Here is an 11,261-nt window from a genome sequence, read left to right as displayed (position 1 = left end):
ACTTAGATGGATCAATAGTCTAGCTCGGTCCTAGGTCTAAACAATGGTCGAGTAAGATTTCCAGGGCTCGGACAGCCTTGGCCTGAAACAAATTGAGTAAAATAAGAAAAAAATGCGTATACCATGCATAATTTCTTCAGGTCACAGGACTGAGCCTTTGTTCTCCGACAATTGAATAATCTTTGCGTAGAGCACGGATGGGGGACTCCTGTGGCCCTTCAGATGTTGCTAGACTGCAACTCCCACTATCCCCAATTGATCATACTGGCTGGGTAGCATCTCGAGGGGCAGATTCCCTGTCCCTGTTATAGTTTTACCCCCTCCACCCGACACCCATCCTGCTTTTGGACTTGGGCTGTGAATATTCCACAGAATACGACACACATCAACCATCGCTGCTGTTCCTCTTCAGTGTGCTCTCTCGACACATGCTGATGGCAAATCTTTACACCAGCCTTTCCCAACCTGGATGGGGTCTTTTCCTGACTACACCATCATCATCCCATTGGCCTGCCTGCCTGGCACTGATGGGAGTAGTATTTATTCATTAAACTTATATTTTGCTCTTCCTCCCAAAAGGAGCCCAGGGCGGCAGGAGGGCACCAAGTAGGCAACGGCTGCTTTTACACTAAGGAGGAAAAAGAAATCACCGCAGATTCGTGATTTATTTTTACGATAAAAAACACACACCACTCTGAGCCACAAACAGATCTCTCAGGCAGATATCAAACCGTTCACGTTTTAGTGCCATTATGGCTCTGATGTTTTCTCCAGGGATGAGCCGCTTTCTTGCAGTGCTCTCTTTGGCTAAGAAAAGCAGATTTGATGTGCAGAAGGGGCAGGGTGGGGTCTCTGTTGTGGAGGCTGGATGGGTCTCTCAGCAGCGCAGCTGAGAAGAGGAGCCAGAAATTATGGGGCCTGGTTATCCACGACTGATTGACCGAGGTTCGTTTTTACTGCAGCTCCGCTCTGCATCACAATGCCCAGATTCATTTGGAAAAGCCACTGATTGCTCTGCCATCGCTGCCGAGTGCTCCTGGAACTGTGGCGGGGAGGAAAATCTGCCAGGCCCGGCTCAGTTCTTCTTGGTCTTGGGGGTGTCGTACTTCCTTTTGCTCGAGTACCAGAGCAGCAGGGGGATGCCAATGGAGGGGAGGGTCATGACCCCAAAGGCTGCCCAATCCAGCTTCATGAAAGAAAATGAGATGAGAGGGGGGAAACAGAGTCAGAAAGGGGAAGATCCGAGTTGGGCCCATCTGGCCTAATCGCAGCAGCGGCTCTCCAACTCCATATGCAGAAGCTTTTCCCTGCCCTGTTACCAAAGGTCCTTTCAAGTGGAGATGCCAGCAGGGATTGTACCCGGGACTGTCTGCGGGCAAATCTGGGGCTCAGCCATGGAGCTATGCCACCACCCCACCAGGAAGCTGCCTTATGCCAAACCAGATTGATTGCCCCCCTTGTCCAGTACTGTTGTGAGCGACAGGCGCTCTCTCCAGGGTCCAACATCGTAACAGGAGCCCTGCTGGGTTGGACCAAAGGCCCATCTAGTCCAGCATCCTGTTCTCACAGTGGCCAGCCAGGGCAGCCCATGAAGAAAACACAAGCGTAATAGTCTCTCTCCCACTAATGATCCCCAGCAACTGGAATTCGGAGGCAATTCATCTCTGATAGTAGAGGGAACATATAACCATCATGACTAGTAGCCACTGATAGCCTTTTCCTCCATGAATTTGTCTAATTCTCTTATTAAGCTGTCCAAGTCACTGCCTCTTGTGGAATCAAATCTCATAGTTTCCATACCCTGTGGAATTCCTATCCTTAAATATTAGACAGGCGTCATCTCTGTTACCTTTTCGGCACCTATTGAAGACTTTCCTCTTTCAACAAGCCTTTTAAGTTGAGACCTTATCCCAGTCTGTGTCTGTGTTGGAATTGCTTTTTAATATGTTCTTAAACCTTCTTTTAACAATATTTTTAATCTTAGATGTTTTGTTTTAATATGTTTTGAAGTCTTTTGTTTTTAAGACATTTTGGAGTGTTTTTGGTGCTTTTGTTTGCTGCCCTGGGCTCCTGCTGGGAGGAAGGGCGGGATATCAATCAAATAATAGTAATAGTTTTAACTATGCACTGTGTGAAATAGAACTTTCTTTTGTCTGTCCTGAATCCTCCAACATTCAGCCTCCAGTTTTATCAGAGATGGAGAAAAACATCTCTCTAACTACTTTCTCCACACCGCGCATAATTTTGTACACCTCAGGCAGAGGCTTTTCCCTTTCCTTGATCCTGGACTCTTTGAACTAGAAATGTCAGGGATTTCTAGAATGTGCTCTGCCACTGAGCTATGTCTCCCCTGCACACACACCCGGCCTTTAGCGAGGCCCAGCTATGGTAAGCCCCTACCACAGGGATGGGGAACCAGCAGCCCCCCCCCCGTTGTAATTCGGTACACTGACAGCACCGCTGTGTTTACTTACAAAGTGTGGCGAAAACCTCCGGTCGAATTCTCGTTGGGCAAGGATCCCCCCTTGTCCTGGGGCGCTGGTGAAGCCAACCTGGAAAAAAGAGGGGGGGTTATTTATGGGCCATGGTGCCTGAGGACATAAGAGGCCTCATCATTAGACAAGAACAGCAGAAGCTCTGTCCTGACACCCCCTCCCCCTTGAAACTCAGACAGCCCACTGAGGAGGAATGACAACCCAGCTATCAGCTACCTGGCTGAAACCACACCTCCAGCTGGCTCATCAAGGAGCATGCAGTGCCAAGGGTGGGAAAACGATCTGGAATCCCAAAACTCACCAAAGGGCAAAACTCCAAGAGTCCTATTCCCCGCCCCCCAACACACTTGGAGAAAAAAATGAGGCATGACTTAAGAAATAATTAATAAGCTGTAATTAATAATTAATAATAATGCTGGCTTTCATGCAAGGAGGATTGTCACAGAGAGAGAGAGAGATTATACTATTCATGCCATCTCCCTGTTTTGGAGAGGAGGGCCTTCCAGGTAATATTGGACTCCAACTCCCCTCAGGATGGCAACTCTTCTCTCCCAACATCCTATCAGGAGGGGCAGGGACGATGGGAGGTGAAGTCCCATCTGGAGAGCCACAGGTTTCCCACCCACCCCCAGTCAAGTAGACAGCAGTTCAGTCCAACCTCTTGCTCCTCAAGGACACAGAGGAAATATCTCCTCTTCTCCTGTGAGACACAGCAGGATAGGATGCTTTTTGGGGGGAGGGAAGGGAGTAACTATCACAGACATTGAGAGTTCCATGTATTTCCTTGTCTGTTTGCAGACAGCAAATGCCCCTTTCCTCCCTGACAACTGCCCCTGTACTTTCAGACAAAAAATAATTAAAAAAAAAAGCTTTTGAGAGAACCCCACCGTTTTTTCCTCCATGCAGGCCTCGAGAGAGAAAGGACGGGTAGTTTCGCTCTCTTCCCATTTGTAGGAGACGGCAGCAGCAAGCCCTGGACTGCAGTATCTGCCAAAGCCCAGCACAGGATCTCTCTCTCATACACCCACATACCCCTTCCTGAAGTTCCCTGCACGAATCGCAGGACTTAGGAGAGAGAGGGGTCAATGGCAACTGCAAACAATGTCTTGGCTAGTGAGCCAAGCCAGAGCCTGTGGACTCAGCCCAAGGCACCCGTGACTCACCACCACTTGGCCTCCTTCCTGCGCCAGGTACGTGATAGTGGCCGATGTGAAGTTGAAGTAGCCGGCTTTCAGGGGCCTGAGGACTACCGTGTGGGACACGTTGCTGGCACTGAGGAGTCCGTGGCTAAGGAAGGAAACTGCACTGCGGGAGCAGAGAGGAAAAGGTGCTTGCCGGGCAGGGCGGAGATAGAGAAGAGGATGGTTTGGGGCTTATTGCTCATGGGTCTTCGCGTTTGCTCAGGGCTTGAAGATAAATTAGGGCGACTCCTATGTTTTTGTCCAGAGGCTTAAGATCTAAATGGAGGAGCCAAGAGGGAGGACAGAAACAGAGATCAGAGGAAGAAATGTAAGAAATGTAATAAAAGTGTACAGTGAAGGGTGATGTTCTTCTCGCTTTTATCAAAATAAAATGAAGAAGCACTGGAGGAACTGCAAGATAATTGTAAGAAAGCAGGATCTGAGGCAAGGACTCAAAGGAGGCAAGGGCTGCCCTCTCACATTCATACAAGTCCAGCAAACTCCCACACTCGCATCTATTCACACAAACATCAGGCACATTCTGGCTGTGAGCAGCCCACTTGAAAATGCATCACGGTGCATGCAGGCACTCAGCTTCAGGACACAGAAGCAGTCCTGCTGGATCAGACCAAAGGCCTATCTAGTCCCTTGTTTGTCTCACAAGGCTGGTGCCCATCACCGCATCTTGGGGCAGCAAATTCCATAATGGAAGGACGTGCTGTGTGAAGCGCTTATCAAGGGCTCCCGGCAACACGCACAGGCAGTGCCTGAAAAATGGGGGGGGGGGAAAGAGCCCCCTTATCTTTGGTGATGGCTCTCTCAGCTGCTTCTTAAGATAAGCCACCAAGGGAATGATTGCCCAAAATGGGAAGAGTTGGGTGGGTGGGTGAGACCTACGGATTTCTTTTAAAGACCAAATCTATCTCTTCCCACCTACCTCACCAATTCTATCACTGCGCACAGGATTTTAATGCCATTGTCCCATGCTCACTTGAGCATGTGAATAAGCCCTAAGAGAAGCTATGGCAGGCAGGACAGACTTGGGCTCTTTATTTGCCTTCTGAGTCCACTGTATACTATTTTTCAAAGCTGCTCTCTCCTCACGGAAACAAAGACTAGAAACTTAGCTGGGACTCGAAGTGCTCTAAGGAGATCCACCCCCACTCCCCATGCAACACTCTGTGCAAAAGGATACGGTGCGATCCTATCCCACTTGACATTGAGCATCCCGGAAACAATGCCAAAGTCTTCTGGAGGAAATGAATCGTCCGACAACTCCACTTCTAAGGCAGCACTTTATGCCAACAGATAAATGGATTGGGATAACAGTATTAGGAACGAGCCACCGTTTGAAGAGAGGGTGTGTGTCTGTGTGTGAAAAGGGGACTGGACACATTATTCCAATCTGGCTTCCAACCTGGGTTTTAGGACTGCAAATAACCTTGGTAACCCTGGTGGATGATCTGTGTTGGGAGATGGAAAGCGGGAGAGATCCTGTGGATTCTCCTGGATCTCTTGGCAGCTTTTGACAGAGTTGACCATGATGCCCTTCTGAATCACCCAGGGAGGATGGTGAGGCACTGCTCTAGAGTGGCCCCTGTCCTTCCCAGGGGCTGGGGACCGACTGCTCCACCTCATGGCCTTCAGGTTGTAGGTGCCACAGGGGTTCCATCTCATTCCCCATTGGCTACATGGAATGGCTGGCAGAGGGCAGCTGGAGATTTGGGCCAGGGTGCTACCGATATGCGAATGACACTCAGTTTCCCCCCTGCCTCTCATGTTCATCATCTGAACCAAAGGAGGTGTGGGGGGGTTGATCTAAAAGGATGCCTGTGGGCAGCTTTGTTTACGTTATTGAACAGAATTTGTATAGCACTTAATTGTAAAAACCTCTAACTGGGTTGGAGGCTTTTGACTGGATGAGGGTGAATAAACGGAAGTTTAATCCAGACAAGATGGAGGCTCTGCTGGTTGGGGAAATCTCATGATGTCTATTGTTTTGGATAGGGTTGGACTCCCCCGAAACACCAACTCCACAGATTGGAGAAGTGGTAGATCCAGCCCAGCTCTGGGGTAACTGAGAGCTTTCTGCTATAGGGCGGTCTAGAAATGTAATTAAATAAAAAATAACTGGGTAGCAGCAGTGGCCAGGAGTCTCATCTACTACACCAGCTGTGCCCCTTCCTAGAGAAATCGGACCCGGCAACAGGGCTGTGGAGTCGGAGTCATGGAGTCGGAGTCAGAAACAATTTTGGGTGGAGTCGGTAGAAATGTACCGACTCCAACTTCAAAATACAAACTTATAATATTATAACAATATATGGTAAATATATTGTTTTATACAGATATTTTATACTTTTTATTTTTTCAGGAAAAATATTTGTAATTTTGATTGACAATTTAAAAAAATATATAAATTCACAATGTCAAAGAAGCTTCCCATGAAGTCAACTGTATTTGAGCATTTCACCATAACCAGGGCTGTGGAGTCAGAGTGGTGGAGTTGGAAGCAATTTTGTGTGGAGTCAGAGTCGGACAGTAGAAAAACAAAGGAATCAGGGTCGGAGTTGGAGTCAAAGGTTTGGCGTACCGACTCCACAGCCCTGCCCGGCAATAGTGTTGCTGGAGTGCAGGATTAGCACTTGGAGTGAGGGATTAGGACCAGGGAGAACTGGGTTCAAATCCAGCTCAACTCCAAAGCTCACTAGGTGACCTTGGGCCAGTCATGCTCTCTTAGGCTATCCTACCTCATAGGGTTGTTATGAGGAAATAAGAAGCACGTGTGCTTCTCCAGGCTCCTCAAAGGATGACACTTAAAAATTAACCACTGCATTTTAATGCAGAACAGCGGGATACCATTTATAGAGCAAAAAATAAAATAAGTATCAATTTTTTAAAAAGAGCTAAGTATACCCTAGAGCGCCACACAGCATGAACTTCTGATACTGTTTTAGGAGTCACTATTCATGGGAACGTTATGCATAGATGGGGAGTCCTCTACCTCCACATCTCTATAGGGCGGGCCTTAATTATCTGTCATTCAAATTACTGCAGTCCATTTGATAATGGAAGCATCAGTCACACTGCACTGGGGCAGGGGACACCTGGGAAGGGAAATGAAGCTGAACCTCCACTCAGTCAGTGCAACCCCCTCCCCACTGTAGGTATCTTTCCCAGATGGAAAGTTCCTGGGAGGCAGTAGCCGACAATTAGCCTTCCCTTCAAGAGATTTACCTAGAGCCAACGTTGTAGATGTTGTACTGCAAAGTCAGATCCCGACCCTCGACGGCATATCTGTTCAACAGGGACTTGGAGGCCAGAAGCCTGGCCCCTTCCTCACATCGGATAGAAGAGATGGCGGCCAGCACGGTGAGAATCAACAGCTTCATCTGGAAGGAAGAAGAAAGGGATGGATTTGCAGTTACACCTGAAGGAGCAGAGTAGCCTGGCAGCAAAACAGGTGACTTTGCTTAAAGCATGAGGCAGTGAAATGGAATCAATGCAGGAAGCAAAAACCAGGAGAGGAAGAAGGAAAGGCAAGCACCTAGACTCACCCACTCCAATATTGAATTAATTGGTGACCATCCCATCCTGCACCACTAACACTAGAGCTCTCACCTATTCAATCAAATCTTAGCTGATGAACTGTATGAGGTTTCCTGGTCAATCAACTGGTTAAACGTACATAAATCTGCATGTAGGTAAAGCAGTTTTGAAAGAAGCAGCATATTTTCTTTGCTTTCATATGGTGCATGGGTTCGTTGTAGCAGAAATTGGGTTGGAAGAACAGTGTGTGTGTGCGTGTGTGTGTGTGTGTGTGTGTGCGTGCGTGCGTGTGTGTGTGAGAGAGAGAGAGAGAGAGAGAGAGAGAGAGAGAGAGAGAGAGAGTAGGGGGAATCCTTTGTTACCATGGTTCTTGCCACCTGCAGTTTTATACATACGTGTCTCAAATGTGTGTTTATTTTTAAAAAATCTGCTATCAAATTAGTTGGGGGAGCTTTCTTAGTCAATTAAAATTTTGTTCCATCACTTAACCTAACTGATACATTGGTAAAACATTGCCATCTGACAAAACACAGGTTAAAACCACAACTTTGCCTCTTAGTGAACACAACTTTGAAATGGCTAATGAGTGTTTAAGAGGTAATTAATCCACAATAAGTGATCTGGAGTATCCACACTTGAACAGAAAAGAAAGATGGGCATGCCTCAAAAGTACGTTACTTTAAAGGAAATCAACCACCTAATGCAGGGGTGGCAAACCTGTGGTCTGGACCTGGCCTCCTGCTTAGCCATTTGTGAGGACTCATCAGTTTCCTGGCCATTTCTACCAATTTTACTGTTTCTGCAGCAGCACCAAGAGCTGATCAGTGTTCCAGAAAAAAGGAGTGTTCTGACATTCCTTTGGAAAAACACTGGAGCAGATCAGAGCACTCCTTTTCTGTTTCTGGCCAGCCCCCAAAGGTGGTGACTTCCTCAACACCACTCCAGAAGCAGCCACTGAAACCACTGCAGTCACCCAGTGCCACCACAGGTAAATTGGGAAGTGGGCTGGCATGTGTGCACACATGTTGTGTGTGTGGAGAGTGTAAGTACTACATGCTCAAGTAGCATGCATGAGTGGAGAGTGTGTGTGCTGTATGGGTAGTCTGTGTGTATGTCCGTGGGGGATGTGTGTGTGCAAAAGCAAGCGCATGTTACCATTTCCAGATTTTTTAAAAATAGGAAGTTATTTATAAATGCTTTAAAATAAATACAAATAAAACATGCAGAGGCTGTGCCCACTGCTTGAAGGGCCGGCCAACTGTTAATGGCTGAAAATGGTTAGCCAGCCCTGATCTAAAGTCTGTCCCCTCACAATTCTTTACATGCTTTTGTACAGGAAGACTTCAGGCCTTGAAAACAACCAATTTAAGAAAACCAGAAGAACGGCTCTTCAGAGGCAGAGGAAATGATCTGCACGCAAAAGATCCCAGTTTCAATCCCCAGCATCTTTAACTTAGGGCTGGGAAAGTCCTTCTCCTGCCCTGCAGTGTAGACAGGCTTCCCCCAGCCTGGCACCCTCCGTCTCTTTTGGACTACCACTTCCGTGCTGGCTGGGGCCAATGCGACCTGTTAGCCCAAAATATCTGGGGGACCCCAGGCTGGGGAACGCTGGGTGTGTAGGCAATGCTAGGCTCGATGCACGGATGGCCTGAGTCCGCAGAAGGCAGCTTTCCTGTGATCTAACACAACAAAACAGAAGTGCTCAGCGTGGTTATGTGACAGCCTTCCTGAGAAACCCTCCACCACACAACTTTTTATTTTTATCCACTCCTCATTTTCCAGGATAGTTTCCCTGAAGCCCCCCCCTTTCCCTCTACCACTTAGAAATGTGAATAATTAAGCAGTATGTTGTTGTTATATGCCTTCAAGTCAATTACGACTTATGGTGCCCCATGAATCTTTTTTGGATATATCCATAGGGTTTTCATGGTTTACCATTGCCTTCCTCTAAAGCCTATGGCACCCGGTATTCCCGGGAGGTCTCCCATCCAAGTACTAACCAGGACTGACACTGCTTAGCTTCCGAGGTCAGACGAGACCGAGCATGTTCAGGGTAGTATGAACGTAGACATTAAGCAGTATATAAATGTATAATTAAACAAACAAATATTAGGAGCCTCCCCCCCCCATTCCCCAGTAGCATATATTGGCCAGGATTTGTTGCTGTTATGTGCCTTCAAGTCAATTACGGGTTATGCCGACCCTATGAATCAGTGACCTCCAAGAGCATCTCTCATGAACCACCCACAATCTTCTCCTCCAGGACCCCCCCTTTCCCCGGGTTGTTTCCCACTAAGTCTTACTCAGAGTAGACCCACTGAAATTAATGAACCTAAGTAACTCATGCCTCTTCACGTGAATGGGTCTACTCAGAGTAGGGCGGCAGCACTGAATCCCCCCAGCCCCCCTTTCCCCTGGTAGAACCCCCACGCACCCACCCCGCCAGTTAGCCTGCATTTTCTCGACTAGAGACCCCCCCTTTCCCAACCGGCCCCCCACCTCGACTCCTGCGGCCGCCAGCAGAACGGAAGAGAGAGTCAGCACTCGGCTCGCCTAAGCCCGCCCCCTCTGGTGTCACGTGGCCGCCCCTGTTGCCGCGGGGCTTGCTGGGAAACGTAGTCCTCCCGCGGCTCAGCCCGGTCCCCGACCTGGTGCCCTCCGGAGTCCTGGGCTTCCTGGGGCTGATGGGAGTCGCAGGACAAGCAGGTTGGGGAAGGCTGCAAGCGGAGCCCCCAGCTGCGCCTTCGGGGTAGAGCAGCGCCTGCAGGCGGGCCGCCCCGGGCGGGTCCAGGTTGGGCTCCCGCCTGGGGCGCTGCATTGCGTTTGCATTTGCCCACCAGAGCGAGCCGGATGGGGAAGTCCCTGATTAGGTGAGTCCACCCCTTTACCAAGAAGGCTGGAACCTTGTTCTGTAAAACCTGGTGGGAGCAGCCTGAGGATGTTATTTTTTAAAAAGAAAAATTCGCTTCAAGGCATGTTTTTAAATATGTTTTGTTTCAATATGTTTTATTTATGTATGTATGTATGTACTGCCTTCAAGTCGATTCCGACTTATGGCGACCCTGTGAATGGGGTTTTCATGAGGCTGAGAGGCAGTGACTGGCCCAAGGTCACCCACTGAGCTTCGTGGCTCTGTGGGGATTCGAACCCTGGTCTCCCAGGTTGTAGTCCAACACTCTAACCACTACGCCACACTGGCTCTTCTAGTGCATTGAAACTGGACTGCCTTCAAGTCAATCCCGACTTATGGCAACCCTGTGAAGAGGGTTTTCATGAGGCTGAGAGGCAGTGACTGGCCCAAGGTCACCCACTGAGCTTCGTGGCTCTGTGGGGATTCGAACCCTGGTCTCCCAGGTTGTAGTCCAACACTCTAACCACTACGCCACACTGGCTCTTCTAGTGCATTGAAACTGGACTGCCTTCAAGTCAATCCCGACTTATGGCGACCCTGTGAAGAGGGTTTTCATGAGGCTGAGAGGCAGTGACTGGCCCAAGGTCACCCACTGAGCTTCGTGGCTCTGTGGGGATTCGAACCCTGGTCTCCCAGGTTGTAGTCCAACACTCTAACCACTACGCCACACTGGCTCTTCTAGTGCATTGAAACTGGACTGCCTTCAAGTCAATCCTGACTTATGGCGACCCTGTGAAGAGGGTTTTCATGAGGCTGAGAGGCAGTGACTGGCCCAAGGTCACCCACTGAGCTTCGTGGCTCTGTGGGGATTCGAACCCTGGTCTCCCAGGTTGTAGTCCAACACTCTAACCACTACGCCACACTGGCTCTTCTAGTGCATTGAAACTGGACTGCCTTCAAGTCAATCCCGACTTATGGCGACCCTGTGAAGAGGGTTTTCATGAGGCTGAGAGGCAGTGACTGGCCCAAGGTCACCCACTGAGCTTCGTGGCTCTGTGGGGATTCGAACCCTGGTCTCCCAGGTTGTAGTCCAACACTCTAACCACTACGCCACACTGGCTCTTCTAGTGCATTGAAACTGGACTGCCTTCAAGTCAATCCCGACTTATGGTGACCCTATGAATAGGG

The 11,261-nt window shown here is 48.9% G+C and overlaps 1 protein-coding gene and 1 pseudogene across 1 annotated transcript; both read right to left on the bottom strand.

Annotated features, from left to right (window-relative positions):
• Window positions 1-646: 646 nt before the first annotated feature.
• SSR2 (signal sequence receptor subunit 2) lies at window positions 647-10,038 on the bottom strand. Its single transcript, XM_061606442.1, has 6 exons — window positions 9,722-10,038; window positions 6,911-7,065; window positions 4,872-4,970; window positions 3,659-3,767; window positions 2,475-2,552; window positions 647-1,186 (listed from the first exon to the last, which is right to left on the bottom strand). Exons 2-6 carry the CDS (start codon window positions 7,063-7,065, stop codon window positions 1,076-1,078), a joined length of 552 nt encoding a protein of 183 aa, XP_061462426.1. The 5' UTR covers window positions 9,722-10,038; the 3' UTR covers window positions 647-1,075.
• LOC133375276 (5S ribosomal RNA) lies at window positions 9,174-9,292 on the bottom strand (annotated as a pseudogene).
• Window positions 10,039-11,261: the final 1,223 nt, after the last annotated feature.

Source organism: Rhineura floridana, chromosome 22 (genome assembly GCF_030035675.1).
Source record: "Rhineura floridana isolate rRhiFlo1 chromosome 22, rRhiFlo1.hap2, whole genome shotgun sequence".
Taxonomy (NCBI): Eukaryota; Metazoa; Chordata; class Lepidosauria; order Squamata; family Rhineuridae; genus Rhineura; species Rhineura floridana.
The sequence above is the reverse complement of the archived record's forward strand: the minus strand, read 5'-3'. Positions and strand labels throughout refer to the sequence as shown.

Coding starts and splice junctions, on each gene's coding strand:
- SSR2 (XM_061606442.1), bottom strand. CDS start 7,065: ATGAAGCTGTTGATTCTCACCGTGCTGGCCGCCATCTCTTCTATCCGA. Junction 4,971..6,910: donor ATCTACAACGTTGGCTCTAG/GTAAATCTCTTG, acceptor GTTGGCATAAAG/TGCTGCCTTAGAAGTGGAGT. Junction 3,768..4,871: donor AAGTGGGATAGGATCGCACC/GTATCCTTTTGC, acceptor CGGACTCCTCAG/TGCCAGCAACGTGTCCCACA.